The 23,260-nt window shown below is 40.5% G+C and overlaps 1 protein-coding gene across 4 annotated transcripts in view; it reads right to left on the bottom strand.

The window, feature by feature from the left end:
• LOC139757300 (uncharacterized) overlaps window positions 1-23,260 on the bottom strand; it is an 84,452-nt gene that overhangs the window by 35,472 nt on the left and 25,720 nt on the right. For all 4 annotated transcript variants that reach the window (XM_071677679.1, XM_071677707.1, XM_071677690.1 and 1 more), the window contains exon 2: window positions 16,397-16,471. In XM_071677679.1, the coding sequence (XP_071533780.1) occupies window positions 16,397-16,471 (75 nt within the window). The remainder of the gene's footprint in view (window positions 1-16,396; window positions 16,472-23,260) is intronic.

Here is a 23,260-nt window from a genome sequence, read left to right as displayed (position 1 = left end):
GGGTGAATGTGCTGGAAATGAAATGTTTGAGGACAATGTGTGGTGTGAGGCGGTTTGATCGAGTAAGTAATAATTGGGTAAGAGAGTTGTGTGGAAATAAAAAGAGCGTGGTTGAGAGAGCTGAAGAGGGTGTTTTGAAATGGTTTGGGCACATGGAGAGAATGAGTGAGGAAAGATTGACCAAGAGGATATATGTGTCGGAGGTGGAGGGAACGAGAAGTGGGAGACCAAATTGGAGGTGGAAAGATGAGTGAAAAAGATTTTGAGTGATCGGGGCCTGAACATGCAGGAGGTGAAAGGAGGGCAAGGAATAGAGTGAATTGGATCGATGTGGTATACTGGGGTCGACGTGCTGTCAATGGATTGAATCAGGTATGTGAAGCGTCTGGGGTAAACCATGGAAAGTTCAGTGGGGCTGGAGTGTGTGAAAGGGAGGCTGTGGTTTCGGGCATTATTGCATGACAGCTAGAGACGAGTGTGAACGATATGGGCTTTGGGTTGTAAATTTTCCTTAGCGCTGAACATTGCGGACATGCGGGGGAGGGGGTTGGTTATTATCATGTGTGGCTGGGGTTGGATGGGAATGAATGAAGGGAGAGGGGCAGTATGAATTATGTGACATGGTATATATGTATATATCTGTGTGTATACAAGTGTATATATATGTGTATATATATGTATATATTGATAGATGAGTTTGAAAGTGTGTGAAAGAGAAAGTTAGAGTAATGTGAATAAGAGCAAGGTTATTAGGTTCAGTAGGGTTGAGGGTCAAGTTAATGGAGGTAAGTTTGAATGGAGAAAAATGGAGGAAGTAAAGTGTTTTAGATATTGGGAGTGGATCTGGCAACGGATGGAACCATGGAAGCGGAAGTGAATCATAGGGTGGGGGAGGGGCGAAAATCCTGGGAGCCTTGAAGAATGTGTGGAAGTCGAGAACATTATCTCGGAAAGCAAAAATGGGTATGCTTGAAGGAATAGTGGTTCCAACAATGTTGTATGGTTGCGAGGCGTGGGCTATGGATAGAGTTGTGCGCAGGAAGGTGGATGTGCTGGAAATGAGATGTTTGAGGACAATCTGTGGTGCGAGGTGGTTTGATCGAGTAAGTAATGTAAGGGTAAGAGAGATGTGTGGAAATAAAAAGAGCGTGGTTGAGAGAGCAGAAGAGGGTGTTTTGAAATGGTTTGGGCAAATAGAGAGAATGAGTGAGGAAAGATTGACCAAGAGGATATATGTGTCGGAGGTGGAGGGAACGAGGAGAAGTGGGAGACCAAATTGGAGGTGGAAAGATGAAGTGAAAAAGATTTTGAGTGATCTGGGCCTGAACATGCAGGAGGGTGAAAGGAGGGCAAGGAATAGAGTGAATTGGATCGATGTGGCATACCAGGGTTGACGTGCTGTCAGTGGATTGAATCAGGGCATGTGAAGCGTCTGGGGTAAACCCTGGAAAGTTCCGTGGGGTCTGGATGTGGAAAGGGAGCTGTGGTTTCGGGCATTATTGCATGACAGCTAGAGACTGAGTGTGAACGAATGGTGCCTCTGTTGTCTTTTCCTAGTGCTACCTCGCACACATGAGGGGGGAGGGGGATGGTATTCCATGTGTGGTGAGGTGGCGATGGGAATGAATAAAGGCAGACAGAGTGAATTGTGTGCATGGGTATATATGTATGTGTCCGTGTGTGTATATATGTGTGTACATTGAGATGTATAGGTATGTATATTTGCGTGTGTGGACATGTATGTATATACATTGTGTATGGGGGTGGGTTGGGCCATTTCTTTTGTCTGTTTCCTTGCGCTACCTCGCAAATTCGGGGGACAGCGACAAAGCAAAATAAATAAATAAATGAATATTTTTTTTTTTGCTTTGTCGCTGTCTCCCGCGTTTGCGAGGTAGCGCAAGGAAACAGATGAAAGAAATGGCCCAACCCACCCCCATACACATGTATATACATACGTCCACACACGCAAATATACATACCTACACAGCTTTCCATGGTTTACCCCAGACGCTTCACATGCCTTGATTCAATCCACTGACAGCACGTCAACCCCAGTATACCACATCGATCCAATTCACTCTATTCCTTGCCCTCCTTTCACCCTCCTGCATGTTCAGGCCCCGATCACGCAAAATCTTTTTCACTCCATCTTTCCACCTCCAATTTGGTCTCCCACTTCTCCTCGTTCCCTCCACCTCCGACACATATATCCTCTTGGTCAATCTTTCCTCACTCATTCTCTCCATGTGCCCAAACCATTTCAAAACACCCTCTTCTGCTCTCTCAACAACGCTCTTTTTATTTCCACACATCTCTCTTACCCTTACGTTACTTACTCGATCAAACCACCTCACACCACATATTGTCCTCAAACATCTCATTTCCAGCACATCCATCCTCCTGCGCACAACTCTATCCATAGCCCACGCCTCGCAACCATACAACATTGTTGGAACCACTATTCCTTCAAACATACCCATTTTTGCTTTCCGAGATAATGTTCTCGACTTCCACACATTCTTCAAGGCTCCCAGGATTTTCGCCCCCTCCCCCACCCTATGATCCACTTCCGCTTCCATGGTTCCATCCGCTGCCAGATCCACTCCCAGATATCTAAAACACTTTACTTCCTCCAGTTTTTCTCCATTCAAACATACCTCCCAATTGACTTGACCCTCAACCCTACTGTACCTAATAACCTTGCTCTTATTCACATTTACTCTTAACTTTCTTCTTTCACACACTTTACCAACTCAGTCACCAGCTTCTGCAGTTTCTCACATGAATCAGCCACCAGCGCTGTATCATCAGCGAACAACAACTGACTCACTTCCCAAGCTCTCTCATCCCCAACAGACTTCATACTTGCCCCTCTTTCCAAAACTCTTGCATTCACCTCCCTAACAACCCCATCCATAAACAAATTAAACAACCATGGAGACATCACACACCCCTGCCGCAAACCTACATTCACTGAGAACCAATCACTTTCCTCTCTTCCTACACGTACAAATGCCTTACATCCTCAATAAAAACTTTTCATTGCTTCTAACAACTTTCCTCCCACACCATATATTCTTAATACCTTCCACAGAGCATCTCTATCAACTCTATCATATGCCTTCTCCAGATCCATAAATGCTACATACAAATCCATTTGCTTTTCTATGTATTTCTCACATACATTCTTCAAAGCAAACACCTGATCCACACATCCTCTACCACTTCTGAAACCACACTGCTCTTCCCCAATCTGATGCTCTGCACATGCCTTCACCCTCTCAATCAATACCCTCCCATATAATTTACCAGGAATACTCAACAAACTTATACCTCTGTAATTTGAGCACTCACTCTTATCCCCTTTGCCTTTGTACACACACACACACACACATATATATATATATATATATATATATATATATATATATATATATATATATATATATATATATGAATAAGAGCAAGGTTATTAGGTACAGTAGGGTTGAGGGTCAAGTCAATTGGGAGGTAAGTTTGAATGGAGAAAAACTGGAGGAAGTAAAGTGTTTTAGATATCTGGGAGTGGATCTGGCAACGGATGGAACCATGGAAGCGGAAGTGAATCATAGGGTGGGGGAGGGGGCGAAAATCCTGGGAGCCTTGAAGAATGTGTGGAAGTTGAGAACATTATCTTGGAAAGCAAAAATGGGTATGTTTGAAGGACTAGTGGTTCCAACAATGTTGTATGGTTGCGAGGCGTGGGCTATGGATAGAGTTGTGTGCAGGAGGGTGAATGTGCTGGAAATGAAATGTTTGAGGACAATATGTGGTGTGAGGCGGTTTGATCGAGTAAGTAATAATTGGGTAAGAGAGTTGTGTGGAAATAAAAAGAGCGTGGTTGAGAGAGCTGAAGAGGGTGTTTTGAAATGGTTTGGGCACATGGAGAGAATGAGTGAGGAAAGATTGACCAAGAGGATATATGTGTCGGAGGTGGAGGGAACGAGAAGTGGGAGACCAAATTGGAGGTGGAAAGATCTAGTGAAAAAGATTTTGAGTGATCGGGGCCTGAACATGCAGGAGGGTGAAAGGAGGGCAAGGAATAGAGTGAATTGGATCGATGTGGTATACTGGGGTCGACGTGCTGTCAATGGATTGAATCAGGGTATGTGAAGCGTCTGGGGTAAACCATGGAAAGTTCAGTGGGGCCTGGATGTGGAAAGGGAGCTGTGGTTTCGGGCATTATTGCATGACAGCTAGAGACTGAGTGTGAACGAATGGGGCCTTTGTTGTCTTTTCCTAGCGCTACCTTGCGCACATGCGGGGGGAGGGGGTTGTTATTTCATGTGTGGCGGGGTGGCGATGGGAATGAATAAGGGCAGACAGTATGAATTATGTACATGTGTATATATGTATATATCTGTGTGTATACATAGGTATATATATGTGTATATATATGTATATATATGTATAGATGAGTTTGGAAAAGTGTGTGAAAGGAGTGAGTGAATGTGAATAAGAGCAAGGTTATTAGGTTCAGCAGGGTTGAGGGACAAGTTAACTGGATGTAAGTTTGAATGGAGAAAAAAATGGAGGAAGCAAAGTGTTTTATATAATTGGAAGTGGACTTAGCAGCTAATGGAACCATGGAAGTGTATGTGAGTCACAGGGTGGGGGAAGGGGCAAAGGTTCTGGGAGCGATGAAGAATGTGTGGAGAGAACATTATCTCGGAGCAAAAAATGGGTATGTTTGAAGGAATAGTAGTTCCAATAATATTATATGGTTGTGAGGCATGGGCTGTAGGCTGTACATAAGTAATAATTGGGTAAGAGAGAGGTGTGGAAATAAAAAGAGCGTGGTTGAGAGAGCAGAAGAGGGTGTGTTAAATTGGTTTTGACATATGAAGAAAATGAGAGAGGAAAGGTTGACAAAGAGGATATATGTGTCAGAGGTGGAGGGAACAAACAGAATTGGAAGACCATGTTGGAGGTGGAAGGATGTAGTGAAAAAGATTTTGAGTGATTGGGGCCTGAACATAAGGGAGGGTGAGGTGTGTGCAAGGAATACAGTGAATTGGAATGACGTGGTATAACAAGGTCGACATGCTGTCAATGGACTGAAACAGGGCACGCGAAATGTCTGGGTAATCCATGGAAAGTTCTGTGTGGCCTGGAAGTGGAAGGGGAGCTATGGTTTCGGTGCATCACACATGACAGCTAGAGACTGAGTACGAACGAATGTGGCCTCTTTTGTCAGTTTTCCTGGTGCTACCCAACTGAAGCAGGAGGCAGTGATGCTGTTTCTTTTGGGGCAGGGTGACATTATCCACAGGGTTGGAAACATGTTTAGGTTTAGCATATATAGAAAACCCACCAACATTTGTTCTTATGTTCATTATTACTCAGCTCAACATGACAGAGTTAAACTATCATCATTCCAGTTGATGTTCCTAGGGCATCATGTATATGATGCAGTCCTGAATTTGTTGATGATGAGTTTGATCCTAGTTCAAGTCTCCTAGATCTTTCATCGGTAAGTCTCTTAAGTTGGCAAAGAAATAATTTTACAGAGTTAACCCCAAACCTCTACTTGATGCCAAGAATTGTTTAGTTCACCCATTTAGTGAAAACATATGAAAAATTAAATTTACAATATCAATTACTGGCTATTTCTTTAACGTTTAGCACTAACATCAATTGTGAACAAAAATAAAATACTAATTCAGATATTTTCTATATTTTTCTGATTATGTAGTTTTTTTTTTTTTGCAGCTGTCTCCCGTATTTGCGAGGTAGCGCAAGGAAACAGACGAAAGAAATGGCCCAACCCACCCCCATACACATGTATATACATACGTCCACACACACAAATATACATACCTACACAGCTTTCCATGATTTACCCCAGACACTTCACATGCCTTGATTCAATCCACTGACAGCACGTCAACCCCGGTATACCACATCGCTCCAATTCACTCTATTCCTTGCCCTCCTTGCACCCTCCTGCATGTTCAGGCCCCAATCACACAAAATCTTTTTCACTCCATCTTTCCACCTCCAATTTGGTCTCCCTCTTCTCCTCGTTCCCTCCACCTCCGACACATATATCCTCTTGGTCAATCTTTCCTCACTCATTCTCTCCATGTGCCCAAACCATTTCAAAACACCCTCTTCTGCTCTCTGAACCACGCTCTTTTTATTTCCACACATCTCTCTTACCCTTACGTTACTTACTCGATCAAACCACCTCACACCACACGTTGTCCTCAAACATCTCATTTCCAGCACATCCATCCTCCTGCACACAACTCTATCCATAGCCCACGCCTCGCAACCATACAACATTGTTGGAACCACTATTCCTTCAAACATACCCATTTTTGCTTTCCGAGATAATGTTCTCGACTTCCACACATTCTTCAAGGCTCCCAGAATTTTCGCCCCCTCCCGCACCCTATGATCCACTTCCGCTTCCATGGTTCCATCCGCTGCCAGATCCACTCCCAGATATCTAAAACACTTCACTTCCTCCAGTTTTTCTCCATTCAAACTCACCTCCCAATTGACTTGACCCTCAACCCTACTGTACCTAATAACCTTGCTCTTATTCACATTTACTCTTAACTTTCTTCTTTCACACACTTTACCAAACTCAGTCACCAGCTTCTGCAGTTTCTCACATGAATCAGCCACCAGCACTGTATCATCAGCGAACAACAACTGACTCACTTCCCAATTTACTGTATATTTCACAATGTACAGGTAGAATGTTTTTAGCTGAAAGCAATGTTAACCTACGAGATCCCAAGCATTTGTATTCTATGTAGCACTTCGATCCGTACACTTATTTTCACCATTATTTTTCTGAATGTGTGAATTTCATCAGTTGTTGAGTTACGTATGACCCAACTGAAGAGGACTGAAAAAAAATTGAAAAATATGATTTACCTACCCTAAAATTCACCGATTATAATATGAATGTTCTGAATAAAGGACAATCATGAACTTGGGAAAAATGATATCTTTCACCTAACCTTGTAAACTTTAGTGAATATGTACAACATTATTGGTTCACACATTAGGCAAGACTGGTTAACAAAAATGTGTACACATATTTATTTATTATAATTTGTCGCTGTCTCCCGCGTTAGCGAGGTAGTGCAAGGAAGCAGACGAAAGAATGGCCCAACCCACCCACATACACATGTATAAACATACACGTCCACACACACGCACATATACATACCTATACATCTCGACATATACATAAATATACACACAGACATATACATATATACACATGTACATAATTCATACTGTCTGCCCTTATTCATTCCCGTCGCCACCCCACCACACATTAAATGACAACCCCCTCCCCCCGCATGTGCGCAAGGTAGCACTAGGAAGAGACAACAAAGGCCACATTCACTCACACTCAGTCTCTAGCTGTCATGTATAATGCACCGAAACCAGAGCTCCCTTTCCACATCCAGGCCCCAAAAGACTTTCCATGGTTTACCCCCAGACGCTTCACATGCCCTGGTTCAATCCACTGACAGGATGTCGACCCCAGTATACCACATCATTCCAATTCACTCTATTCCTTGCACGATTTCCACCCTCCTGCATGTTCAGGCCCCGATCACTCAAAATCTTTTTCACTCCATCTTTCCACCTCCAATTTGGTCTCCCACTTCTCCTTGTTCCCTCCACCTCTGACACATATATCCTCTTGGTCAATCTTTCCTCACTCATTCTCTCTATGTGACCAAACCATTTCAAAACACCCTCTTCTGCTCTCTCAACCACGCTCTTTTTATTACCACACATCTCTCTTACCCTTTCATTACTTACTCGATCAAACCACCTCACACCACACATTGTCCTCAAACATCTCATTTCCAAGACATCCACCCTCCTCCACACAAAGCTATCAATAGCCCATGCCTCACAACCATATAAAATTGTTGGAACCACTATTCCTTCATACATACCCATTTTTGCTTTCCAATATAACGTTCTTGACCCACACATTTTTCAACGCTTCCAGAACTTTCACCCCCTCCCCCACCATATGATTCACTTTCGCTTCTATGGTTCCATCCACTCCCAAATTCCCTCCCAGATATCTAAAGCACTTCACTTCCTCCAGTTTTTCTCCATTCAAACTTACCTCCCAACTGACTTGTCCCTCAACCCTACTGTACCTAATAACCTTGCTCTTATTCACATTCACTCTCAGCTTTCTTCTTTCACACAATTTACCAAACTCTGTCACCAGCTTCTGCAGTTTCTCACATGAATCAGCCATCAGCACTGTATCATCAGCGAACAAGAACTGACTCACTTCCCAAGCTCTCTCATCCACAACAGACTGCATACTTGCCCCTCTTTCCAAAACTCTTGCATTCACCTCCCTAACAACCCCATCCATAAACAAATTAAACAACCATGGAGACATCACGCACCCCTGCCGCAAACCTACATTCACTGAGAACCAATCACTTTCCTCTCTTCCTACACGTACACATGCCTTACATCCTCGATAAAAACTTTTCACTTCTAACAACTTACCTCCCACACCATATATATATATTCTTAATACCTTCCACAGAGCATCTCTATCAACTCTATCATATGCCTTCTCCAGATCCGTAAACGCAACATACAAATCAATTTGCTTTTCTAAGTATTTCTCACATACATTTTTCAAAGCAAACACCTGATCCACACATCCTCTACCACTTCTGAAACCACACTGCTCTTCCCCAGTCTGATGCTCTATACATGCCTTCACCGTCTCAATCAATACCCTCCCATATAATTTACCAGGAAAACTCAACAAATCTATACCTCTGTAATTTGAGCACTCACTCTTATCCCCTTTGCCTTTGTACAATGCCAGTCCTCAGGCACCTCAACATGAGTCATACATACATTAAATAACCTTACCGACCAATCAACAATACAGTCATCCCCTTTTTTAATAAATTCCACTGCAATACCATCTAAGCCCAATGCCTTGCCAGCTTTCATCTTCCGCAAAGCTTTTACTACCTCTTCTCTGTTTACTAAATCATTTCCCCCAACCCTCTCACTTTGCACACCACCAAAACACCTTATATCTGCCACTCTATCATCAAACACATTCAACAAACCTTCAAAATACTCACTCCATCTCCTTCTCACATCACCACTACTTGCTATCACCTCCCCATTAGCCCCCTTCACTAATGTTCCCATTTGTTCCCTTGTCTTACGCACTTTATTTATCTCCTTCCAGAACATCTTTTTATTCTCCCTAAAATTTAATGATACTCTCTCACCCCAACTCTCATTTGCCCTCTTTTTTGCCTCCTGCACCTTTCTCTTGACCTCCTGCCTCTTTCTTTTATACATCTCCCACTCATTTGCATTATTTCCCTCCAAAAATCGTCCAAATGCCTCTCTCTTATCTTTCACTAATAATCTTACTTCTTCATCCCACCACTCACTACCCTTTCTAATCTGCCCATCTACCATGCTTCTCATCCCACAAGCATCTTTTGCACAAGCCATCACTGCTTCCCTAAATACATCCCATTCCTCCCCCACTCCCCTTACCTCCTTTGTTCTCACCTTTTTCCATTCTATACTCAGTCTCTCCTGGTACTTCCTCACACAAGTCTCCTTCCCAAGCTCACTTACTTTCACCACTCTCTTCACCTTAACCTTCTCTTCTTTTCTAAAAACCTCTACAAATCTTCACCTTCGCTTCCACAAGATAATGATCAGACATCCCTCCAGTTGCACCTCTCAGCACATTAACATCCAAAAGTCTCTATTTCGCATACCTATCAATTAACACAAATCCAATAACGCTCTCAGGCCATCTACACAAATAAATACACAAAAAATATTCACAGTACAGGTTGTACCCCTTTAATCTGGCAACCTTGGGACCTGGCCATTGTCAGACCACAGAAAATGCTGGAAAACAGAAATTGACCAGAAAGTCATACACAGTTGACGATCCAAACTCATAGTACTCACACAAAGTCTTTAAAGAAGTTCTTTATCTAATCTTTTCAGTAACCCCACCTTTTCAAGCATAGATAATGACTTATGCTTGTGCTTATTAGCACTAGCACCATATTCTGCACCTCTTGGTCTCTTGGATGATATCCTGAAGGGCTAAAATAAATTTGAACATAAGAAATTAACAGTACAGTTAATAAGCTCAGCTGCAAAGTAAACAGTTTTTGGCACTTAAGTGATGTTAACGGCACTACCCTCATGGCAGATCCACAAACCAATAACTAATGGTGGCAGATTCAAAATGTGCTGGACCACAGAACACTGGATTAGAGGTTCAACCCATATCATTCACTAATAAGTTATGCACCAAGACTCTTTGGTCATGGGTCAAGCATCAGTGATGGAATGCTTGAACATGGTGGCAGGAATTTTGAGTGAGCAAATCTTTCATAAAGTAGGGTTTCAGTTGCCAGATACTCAACCTGTAACTCACTGATCTGGTAATAAACTAAGAGAGTTGTGTTGCAAAAATATACATATAAATACAACCTACCAAGAATATGTTGAAAATTCTGCTGTTGGCATTTACTACTTGCTAAAAAATATTACAATCCAGCATACTTTCATTCAATACATAACTGTTTTATCTCTACATGAAACAAAATTTAATGTACCATTTACTTGTATGCATGTTGCTAACCTGAGAGCTCCAGCACTTGATAGGCGTTCCATCTGTCACCTATTTCCTCCACTATTTTATGTAAATACAGTATCTGAATAATAAGTCATGAGTTAGCTAATTAAATAATGAAAAAAGCTTTTAATTCTGAATTGAGCATCAATCAATCAATAAATAAATGAACTTTTTTGTAGCATATGTGACAAAACGAATAAATGGATATCATTGATATTCATGAGTTAGGTTAATTTTTTTTTTTCTTTTTTTTTTTTTATAATTTGTCGCTGTCTCCCGCGTTTGCGAGGTAGGTTAATAAATGACAAAAAAAGCATGTAATTCTGATTCATGCATCAATAAGAACATTTTTGTAGCATGTGTGACAATCCAATAAGAACAAATGGCAGTCATTCAGACTGATCTATGATTTCAACATGAAAACAGTGTTTATTATCAGCTTGGATAAGTGTTAAGAGAGTGTGGTATATTACTCTTCACATAAGCTAATTCATGTACAATCTAAACAAAAAAATTAGAGAAGGAAAAAAAATTCTGTAAGGAACATAACTCTCTTGAAAGAGGCTGCCCAGAAACATAACCTGACCCTAAAGTTAAGGCGCCGGTGTATAATGAGGTTTCACTATGGCAACAGATCTCCAAAAACATAACCCCCCTCACTAAGTGAGACCTGGTGATACATGTAATTCTATGTACTTTCACTGTCAAGAGTAACCTCTCCAGTGACTTTCATCCTCTAAAGACTAGTAACCAAAACATGCACCCTCCACACAAATTACAAAAAATTTAGTAGTTTCCTTTCAATAACTGTTTTCTCTGATGAAGATGGCTTTCTGCACTACAAGCTGGTTCCTAATTCCCCTTGTAGCTGCTCATATACTAGAATCTATCATTTGTTCAGGAGTGCTTGTTTTTCTTGTCCATGCTTGAATTATTGTGAAAGGAGTACAGTAACAAACATTAAATGCTGAAAATAAAGTATCTGCATCTGGACTAGGTCTCCTTACAATCATACATAATTCTCAGGTTAATAATATTAAAAATTACTCTTAAACATTTAAGTTCATGATGCAGGACACTGGCACTATATGGATTCATACCAAAAAATCGAATTTTTGGGACTGGCAATACTTTCTATAAAGCAGTTGATATCATTAGAGCAATTACCATATACTAAGAGAAAAATCACATTCATTCTGTGACTTGAGAATCATGAAAAAATATTAAAATACTGACTGCTTCTGGAAAGAAAAAGATCTCTGAGGAGGCCTTTGAGTCCTATATAAAAAAAAATCTTTGGGGAGACCTGTGAGTTATATAAAAAAAACTCTTCAGAATCAATCAATAGCACACTAGGTTCACCGCATATCTCAAAACAATTTGCAGTTCAGTTACATCAGTTCTCATCCTCAGCAATGAGAGTACAATTTATCATATTCTCTTCATTATTTTATTTGCTTTGTCGCTGTCTCCCGCATTAGCGAGGTAGCGCAAGGAAACAGACGAAAGAATGGCCCAACCCACCCACATACACATGTATATACATACACGTCCACACACGCAAATATACATACCTATACATCTCAACGTATACATATATATACACACAGACATATACATATATACATTTGTACATAATTCATACTGTCTGCCCTTATTCATTCCCGTCGCCACCCCGCCACACATGAAATAACCCCCCTCCCCCCAAATGTGTGTGAGGTAGTGCTAGGATAAGACAACAGAGGCCACATTCGTTCACACTTAGTCTCTAGCTGTCATGTAATAATGCCCGAAACCACAGCTCCCTTTCCACATCCAGGACCCACAGAACTTCACATGCCCTGGTTCAATCCATTAACAGCACGTCGACCCCGGTATACCACATCGTTCCAATTCACTCTATTCCTCGCACACCTTTCACCCTCCTGCATGTTCAGGCCCCGATCACTCAAAATCTTTTTCACTCCATCTTTCCACCTCCAATTTGGTCTCCCACTTCTCCTCGTTCCCTCCACCTCTGACACATATATCCTCTTGGTCAATCTTTCCTCACTCATTCTCTCCATGTGACCAAACCATTTCAAAACACCCTCTTCTGCTCTCTCAACCACACTTTTTATTACCATACATCTCTCTTACCCTATTATTACTTACTCAATCAAACCATCTCACACCACATACTGTCCTCAAACATCTCATTTCCAACACATCCACCCTCCTCCGCACAACTCGCAACCATATAACATTGTTGGAACCACTATTCCTTCAAACATACCCATTTTTGCTTTCAGAGAAAATGTTCTTGACTTCCACACATTCTTCAACGCTCCCAGAACTTTCGCCCCCTCCCCCATCCTATGATTCACTTCCACTTCCATGGTTCCATCCTCTGCCAAATCCACTCCCAGATATCTAAAACACTTTGCTTCCTCCAGCTTTTCTCCATGCAAACTTACCTCCCAATTGACTTGTCCCTCAACCTTACCGTACCTAATAACCTTGCTCTTATTCACATTTACTCTCAGCTTCTTTCACACACTTTACCAAACTCAGTCACCAGCTTCTGCAGTTTCTCACATGAATCACCCACCAGTGCTGAATCATCAGCGAACAACAACTGACGCACTTCCCAAGCTCCCTCATCCACAACAGACAGCATACTTGCCCCTCTTTTCCAAAACTCTTGCATTTACCTCCCTAACAACCCCATCCATAAACAAATTTAACAACCATGGAGACATCACACACCCCTGCCACAAACCTACATTCACTGAGAACCAATCACTTTCCTCTCTTCCTACACGTACACATGCCTTACATCCTCGATAAAAACTTTTCACTGCTTCTAACAACTTGCCTCCCACACCATATATTCTTAATACCTTCCACAGAGTATCTCTATCAACTCTATCATATGCCTTCTACAGATCCATAAATGCTACATACAAATCCATTTGCTTTTCTAAGTATTTCTTACATACATTCTTCAAAGCAAACACCTGATCCACACATCCTCTACCACTTCTGAAACCACACTGCTCTTCCCCAATCTGATGCTCTGTACATGCCTTCACTATCTCAATCAATACCTTCCCATATAATTTCCCAGGAATACTCAACTTTTTTTTTTTTTTTTTTTTTTGTCGCTGTCTCCCGCGTTTGCGAGGTAGCGCAAACTTATACCTCTGTAATTTGAGCACTCACTTTTATCCCTTTGTCTTTGTACAATGGCACTATGCAAGGATTCCACCAATCCTCAGGCACCTCACCATGAGACATACATACATACATTAAATAACCTTACCAACCAGTCAACAATACAGTCACCCTCTTTTTTAATAAATTCTACTGCAATATCATCCAAACCCACTGCCTTACCGGCTTTCATCTTCTGCAAAGCTTTTACTACCTCTTCTCTGATCACCATATCATTTTCCCCAACCCTCTCACTTTGCACACTACTTTGACCAAAACACTCTATATCTGCCACTCTATCATCAACCACATTCAAAATACTCACTCCATCTCCTTCTTACATCACCATTACTTGTTATCACCTCCCCATTAGCCACCTTCACTGAAGTTCCCATTTGCTCCCTTGTCTTACACACTTTGTTTACCTCCTTCCAAAACATCTTTTTATTCTCCCTAAAATTTAATGATATTCTCACCCCAACTCTCATTTGCCCTCTTTTTCACCTCTTGCACCTTTCTCTTGACCTCCTGCCTCTTTCTTTTATACATCTCCCACTCATTTGCATTATTTCCCTCCAAAAATCGTCCAAATGCCTCTCTCTTCTCTTTCACTAATAATCTTACTTCTTCATCCCACCACTCACTACCCTTTCTAATCTGCCCACTTCCCACGTTTCTCATGCCACAAGCATCTTTTGCGCAAGCCATCACTGCTTCCCTAAATACATCCCATTCCTCCCCCACTCCCCTTACCTCCTTAGTTCTCACCTTTTTTCCATTCTGTACTCAGTCTCTCCTGGTACTTCCTCACACAAGTCTCCTTCCCAAGCTCACTTACTCTCACCACTCTTTTCACCCCAACATTCTCTTCATAAATGTCATAATATATATTGCTATATACTTCTTTCCATTATACTTCATCCTTACATCTACTCCTGTCAAGTCCAATCACCTAATTTTTCTCATTCATCATTAATTCACTTTTGCTTAATCACATGTATTTACTTTTCTCTAACAATTCAAAATATCTTAATTCCTTGTTTTCATCATTAAAGGTTTCCATATAAAGAAGTACTTTCTCTTTTACCCACAAGTGCACCATTCTCTTCTTCAAATCTTACCTGTTCTTTCTTTCTTCGCCAAGGATACACATGCAAAGATCACAGATTTTGCAGTAATCCTCTCTCTCCTTCAACCATTAAAGACCCTCTCCCTCCACATTATACCTTTCCCAACAGCAATGGCAACCATTAGCTTCTAAGGAATCTTGTCTAAATTGCTGTGATTGCCTCTCATCACAAAGTATTTTCTTCAAGCAAATTGATAAACAGATTTCTTCAGTAAATTATCTGAAAGTTCCTGCAGTTTGCACTACATGGAAGGGCGAGGAGATGGTCAGTGAATAAAGGGATTCACTATCCTTATCAAAGTAAATGACTAAGCCATTATCAATGTGCAAAGCAATAATACTATGAACCTATTTTTTATTTAGGTTATATCGCTCATGAACCCAAGCCTAAACATTTCAAGCTTTTGGACTTCAATTGAACCCAAAACCAAGCCCAGGAAAAAATGACACAATCATGGGATTTCATAAATCGTGGTGCTTAAGAATGCATAAAAGAACACATATGAAAGAAATGGGTAAAAAGACATAAGGAACTGGTTAATAATTCTGAAATACCTGTGATGTACCAGCATACTGTAACTAATTTTTTCTGGAGTGAAAGACCAGTAAAACAATTAGTATTAGAGAATTCTTTCTGCAATTCCAGAAAAAATGAAAATCTAGTGTTCACACAGATGGGAATACAGCTGTTGGAAGGAGAAATACAGTTTATTGCAATACAATCTAGGATAATAAAAGTATAGCTTACAAAAAGAAAACAATGAAGATATATTTCTACCTCAGGCATATGTGATATCAGGAAATTATCTTGATAATGAGCAATGCAGCTTGAGAGATAATTGTGGAATTAGAAAAGGCTAAGTAAAAGACTGCCTCTTTTACTGGAAAATCTGAGCAAAAAAAATGGATGTTCTTATAAACAATCTAATAATCTATAGGCTGCTACAATCAATCAATCACTTTCACATAAATCATACCATCATTACCCATTCTATAATACCTTATATGCTTAAAAGTAAGGGAGTCAAATAAAATTTTTATATTTCTCTCCATATAGCAAACAAAGTACAAGTGATCATGCATCAACATTTATCCAAATGACTATGCATTGGCAAACTTGGTCAAGACTGAAAAGAAGAATGAAGACATGTATGTGTACAAAGTATAATAATGAAGTCTGTATGAATGAATGGATGAGTCAAGTGATAAAAAGTAAAGTACTTCTAAGAAAAACTATTTCATACTTAACACATTACATAACTAAAGTTCTGTACTTCTTAAGTCCTGTCATGAAGAAAGAACACATTACATAAGTAAAGTTCTCATGTACTACTTAATTTCTGTCATAAAGAAAGAATTATCAAAACAATTCTCACCTCCAAGACCTCCTTTGTAATAGGCGTTCTCTCCAATTTGCTGATGAGGTCCAGGCATGCTGCCATATCTGTGACCTGGAGGTATGCACACAACCATTATCAGTTTATCTGAGCAAAATTACTATTGAAATCAAGCATAGTTACTTAAATTGAAAGTGATATTGCTAGAATCTGATGATAGCCCATGATAACTAACATACACTTAACTTTTGAGATATTGTAGGAATCAAAACTATCATTCAGAATATTACATAATGAAATCTTTCATACAAATTTTAGAATTGTGTTAATGTTTTCACAAAGTTACCAAAAAATACTGTACTTCTAGTGACAGCAGATCAAACTCAAGTTAATTCTTTAATCTTTCTATACCCAAAATGGGTTTCACCATCAAATAATCAGGTGGCTTATGCTTAATTACCTCCACAAAACACATCACAGATTCTTCAACCAGAAAGCATATAACTCATAATGCACTCTACATGTATCTCTGCAACTTATCATATGTCCATCTTCTTCAGACATCTGCATCCTGCAGAACTAAATTGTTTGCTTCTAATATACTCAATACTCCATAACCACCATACAGAAAATCCAAGTAAATTGCTTAAACTTCACCACATTTCCTTTGACAGCCACAAGTTATGCTGTGAATGAATATTTTGTTCTGAGAAGTCAGAGTTGGAGATCTAAAACATCAGGAATAAAAATGATAAATAAAAGTTTAGTAACATAAACAGAATGGGTTTAAATAGCCTTAGTTTGGAAAAGAAGAGAACAATTACAGACATTTCTAATCAAACACTTCTTTATACAAAAAATTCACTTCAAATTACCTTGAAGAATTCCATTTTAAACAAGAAGGTTAGAAAGAGTGCCACTCAAACAACAAATGCATATCTGCAGACCTTGTGCTTTAAGAATCATATGAATGCCCTTGACAAGATTATCGAAGACATGTCATCCCAGAAACTTTGATCAAAAGCCATGATTTTACAGAATTGAAAAAAATACAAACTGAAATGTAAGCAGAAATGTATGCAGCTTCTGAGTAGGAATGCATGATTTGATGTAATCTGAAACTGAAGTCAAGGATCAGCAAAGTGGGTAATCTTGAAAAGTGTGATTACAGCTGAAAACAATACAGCCCCACAATAATTACTAACAGAAGTTCATGGCATCTACACTAACATATTCATAAATTTACAGTTCAGGTCCATCTTTAGGTCTCGTTTAAGTGTCAGTAAAGTTAACAATCTTAGCTTCTCTGATAAAAACTAAACATGATTAAGTACAACTATTAGTCCAAATTTAATTCTGAGATGCATGTATAGAGAAAAAGAAAAAGGTATGATATAGCCCCCAATGTAATGGATTATATCCTCACTTCTGCTTCTAATGATAAACAAATGCATAAGTAAAGAATGCTTTATTTAATTCAGGCAGCCATTCGGCTGAAAACACACAGTTGAGGAATTACATGATTAATGGGGGTCATAACAGTAACATTATCAACAAAAGAGACTAAGATCAAGGTGGAGTTGCATACTTCTATGCTTTGAATAAACACATGAGTGTAGTCTATCTACAGAGTATATGAAGTTCTACATCGCAAATTCTTAGGTTTATGCATTATATATTTAGCGGTAATTCGCTGAACATTATGTGATGTAAAGTTATATATTGGTTGAGTCACAGCAGTATGACACTGACATGCATTATGTATTCAATGGTGAACATAAGTGATGTAAGGTTGCATACTGGTTGAATAGCAGTAATATTGTTTTGATAGATATCATGGATTTAATGGTGAACATTAAGTAAAGTAACATACTTGATGACCTGCAGTAATACAGTACTGAATACATGTATTTAACACTGAAGATTAAGTGACGAATATTTTCACACTGGTTATGTTACAGTAATATATAGTAGTTGATATTCACATTACTATGGGAAAACTATTTGCTTGCTTTGCTGTGAATTTGTTCATGGACTGTTTATGACAGTCACAGTTGTAGATATAGGACAATTCTTGTATTTGTTTGAGCAATAGCTGGTATAAGGGAATTGTGTTGACAGACATCAGTCACACGATCGCCCCTCTAACCCTTAAGGAAACTGCGTTGCTATAGTCAACTGGGTTACAACTCCAGTCAGAGAGATGTGGCCTGCTTAATAGAGGAAACAGCAGTTCCAATGCAAGCCTCTTGAGAGAGACTGAGCGAGCGAGTTACTAGTTCACTAAGTTACCGAGAGGTAACAAATATGTGTATCTCTTTCACAATCAAATTCATTAGAGGAAGATACTTGTGTGAAAATGGTGGGTCCACTCTGGCACAACCCAGACATCAAGCTAGGGGTATGGGTGGGGAGAGAAAGAGTTCAGATTAACATGTTGACCTGTAAGCTGCCTGAGACCAGCACTTGCCTACCTTATCAAGAATCACACAAGATGTGTGACCCATCAGATGATAGTAGCAACCCCCCCAAGCCAAAAATATGTCTACAAGGAATTTCCAAGTCATGGCATTTTGGAGACTCACTCCTGGACCACCATTCCAGATCTTTACAAAGCTCTTGTGGGGGATGTCTTTTGTTCTTTTTTCATACATGATAGCCAATTCCTGTGTTAGTGAGTTAGCACCAGGAAACATGAAAAAAGACACATCCACTTACACACATATATATACATATACACACAAATGCATATATATACATACATATACACATAAAAACACATGTACATATTCATAGTTGCTCACCCTCATCCATTCCCAGCCCCATTCAGCCTCAAAGAAAATGGCACTACTAACCCTATGTCAGCGAGGTAATGCCAGGAAACACAAAGAATGGCCTATCCACTCCTATACACTCATATATATATACATAAACGACCATACAAGCAGATTATTATTTATTATTATTTATTATACTTTGTCGCTGTCTCCCGCGTTTGCGAGGTAGCGCAAGGAAACAGACGAAAGAAATGGCCCAACCCCCCCCCATACACATGTACATACATACGTCCACACACGCAAATATACATACCTACACAGCTTTCTATGGTTTACCCCAGAGGCTTCACATGCCTTGATTCAATCCACTGACAGCACGTCAACCCCTCTATACCACATCGCTCCAATTCACTCTATTCCTTGCCCTCCTTTCACCCTCCTGCATGTTCAGGCCCCGATCACACAAAATAATTTTCACTCCATCTTTCCACCTCCAATTTGGTCTCCCTCTTCTCCTCGTTCCCTCCACCTCCGACACATATATCCTCTTGGTCAATCTTTCCTCACTCATTCTCTCCATGTGCCCAAACCATTTCAAAACACCCTCTTCTGCTCTCTCAACCACGCTCTTTTTATTTCCACACATCTCTCTTACCCTTACGTTACTTACTCGATCAAACCACCTCACACCACACATTGTCCTCAAACATCTCATTTCCAGCACATCCATCCTCCTGCGCACAACTCTATCCATAGCCCACGCCTCGCAACCATACAACATTGTTGGAACCACTATTCCTTCAAACATACCCATTTTTGCTTTCCGAGATAATGTTCTCGACTTCCACACATTCTTCAAGGCTCCCAGAATTTTCGCCCCCTCCCCCACCCTATGATCCACTTCCGCTTCCATGGTTCCATCCGCTGCCAGATCCACTCCCAGATATCTAAAACACTTCACTTCCTCCAGTTTTTCTCCATTCAAACTCACCTCCCAATTGACTTGACCCTCAACCCTACTGTACCTAATAACCTTGCTCTTATTCACATTTACTCTTAACTTTTTTCTTTCACACACTTTACCAAACTCAGTCACCAGCTTCTGCAGTTTCTCACATGAATCAGCCACCAGCGCTGTATCATCAGCGAACAACAACTGACTCACTTCCCAAGCTCTCTCATCCCCAACAGACTTCATACTTGCCCCTCTTTCCAAAACTCTTGCATTCACCTTCCTAACAACCCCATCCATAAACAAATTAAACAACCATGGAGACATCACACACCCCTGCCGCAAACCTACATTCACTGAGAACCAATCACTTTCCTCTCTTCCTAAACGTACACATGCCTTACATCCTCGATAAAAACTTTTCACTGCTTCTAACAACTTGCCTCCCACACCATATATTCTTAATACCTTCCACAGAGCATCTCTATCAACTCTATCATATGCCTTCTTCAGATCCATAAATGCTACATACAAATCCATTTGCTTTTCTAAGTATTTCTCACATACATTCTTCAAAGCAAACACCTGATCCACACATCCTCTACCACTTCTGAAACCACACTGCTCTTCCCCAATCTGATGCTCTGTACATGCCTTCACCCTCTCAATCAATACCCTCCCATATAATTTACCAGGAATACTCAACAAACTTATACCTCTGTAATTTGAGCACTCACTCTTATCCCCTTTGCCTTTGTACAATGGCACTATGCACGCATTCCGCCAATCCTCAGGTACCTCACCGTGAGTCATACATACATTAAATAACCTTACCAACCAGTCAACAATACAGTCACCCCCTTTTTTAATAAATTCCACTGCAATACCATCCAAACCTGCTGCCTTGCCGGCTTTCATCTTCCGCAAAGCTTTTACTACCTCTTCTCTGCTTACCAAATCATTTTCCCTAACCCTCTCACTTTGCACACCCCCTCGACCTAAACACCCTATATCTGCCACTCTATCATCAAACACATTCAACAAACCTTCAAAATACTCACTCCATCTCCTTCTCACATCACCACTACTTGTTATTACCTCCCCATTTGCGCCCTTCACTGAAGTTCCCATTTGCTCCCTTGTCTTACGCACTTTATTTACCTCCTTCCAGAACATCTTTTTATTCTCCCTAAAATTTAATGATACTCTCACCCCAACTCTCATTTGCCCTTTTTTTCACCTCTTGCACCTTTCTCTTGACCTCCTGTCTCTTTCTTTTATACGTCTCCCACTCAATTTCATTTTTTCCCTGCAAAAATCATCCAAATGCCTCTCTCTTCTCTTTCACTAATACTCTTACTTCTTCATCCCACCACTCACTACCCTTTCTTACATTTTTCATATGTATATATATGTATGTGTGTGTGTGTGTATATGTGCGTGTGTGTGTGTATGTATGTGTATATATATATATATATGTATATTATCCCTGGGGATAGGGGTGAAAGAATACTTCCCACGCATTCCTCGCGTGTCGTAGAAAGCGACTAGAGGGGACGGGAGCGGGGGGCCAGAAATCCTCCCCTCCTTGTATTTTTTTAACTTTCTAAAATGGGAAACAGAAGAAGGAGTCACGCGGGGAGTGCTCATCCTCCTCGAAGGCTCAGATTGGGGTGCCTAAATGTGTGTGGATGTAACCAAGATGTGAAAAAAGGAGAGATAGGTAGTATGTTTGAGGAAAGGAACCTGGATGTTTTGGCTCTGAGTGAAACGAAGCTCAAGGGTAAAGGGGAAGAGTGGTTTGGGAATGTCTTGGGAGTAAAGTCAGGGGTTAGTGAGAGGACAAGAGCAAGGGAAGGAGTAGCAGTACTCCTGAAACAGGAGTTGTGGGAGTATGAGATAGAATGTAAGAAAGTAAATTCTCGATTAATATGGGTAAAACTGAAAGTTGATGGAGAGAGATGGGTGATTATTGGTGCATATGCACCTGGGCATGAGAAGAAAGATCATGAGAGGCAAGTGTTTTGGGAGCAGCTGAATGAGTGTGTTAGTGGTTTTGATGCACGAGACCGGGTTATAGTGATGGGTGATTTGAATGCAAAGGTGAGTAATGTGGCAGTTGAGGGAATAATTGGTATACATGGGGTGTTCAGTGTTGTAAATGGAAATGGTGAAGAGCTTGTAGATTTATGTGCTGAAAAAGGACTGATGATTGGGAATACCTGGTTTAAAAAGCGAGATATACATAAGTATACTTATGTAAGTAGGAGAGATGGCCAGAGAGCGTTACTGGATTACGTGTTAATTGACAGGCGCGCGAAAGAGACACTTTTGGATGTTAATGTGCTGAGAGGTGCAACTGGAGGGATGTCTGATCATTATCTTGTGGAGGCTAAGGTGAAGATTTGTATGGGTTTTCAGAAAAAAAGAGTGAATGTTGGGGTGAAGAGGGTGGTGAGAGTAAGTGAGCTTGGGAAGGAGACTTGTGTGAGGAAGTACCAGGAGAGACTGAGTACAGAATGGAAAAAGGTGAGAACAATGGAAGTAAGGGGAGTGGGGGAGGAATGGGATGTATTTAGGGAATCAGTGATGGATTGCGCAAAAGATGCTTGTGGCATGAGAAGAGTGGGAGGTGGGTTGGGTTGATCTATATATATATATATATATATATATATATATATATATATATTTTGCTTTGTCGCTGTCTCCCGCATTAGCAAGGTAGCGCAAGGAAACAAACGAAAGAATGGCCCAACCCACCCACATACACATGTATATAAATACACGTCCGCACACGCAAATATACATACCAATACATCTCAATGTACACATATATATATATACACACACAGACATATACATATATATATACACATGTACATAATTCATAGTGTCTGCCCTTATTCATTCCCATCGCCACCCCATCACACATGAAATAACAACCCCCTCCCCCCACATGTGCACAAGGTAGCGCTAGGAAAAGACAACAAAGGCCACATTCGTTGACATTCAGTCTCTAGCTGTCATGTATAATGCACCGAAACCACAGCTCCCTTTCCACATCCAGGCCCCATAAAACTTTCCATGGTTTACCCCAGACGCTTCACATGCCCTGGTTCAATCCCTTGATAGCACATTGACCCCAGTATACCACATCGTTCCAATTCACTCTAT

This window comes from Panulirus ornatus, chromosome 2 (genome assembly GCF_036320965.1).
Source record: "Panulirus ornatus isolate Po-2019 chromosome 2, ASM3632096v1, whole genome shotgun sequence".
NCBI classification, from domain to species: domain Eukaryota; kingdom Metazoa; phylum Arthropoda; class Malacostraca; order Decapoda; family Palinuridae; genus Panulirus; species Panulirus ornatus.
The sequence above is the reverse complement of the archived record's forward strand: the minus strand, read 5'-3'. Positions and strand labels throughout refer to the sequence as shown.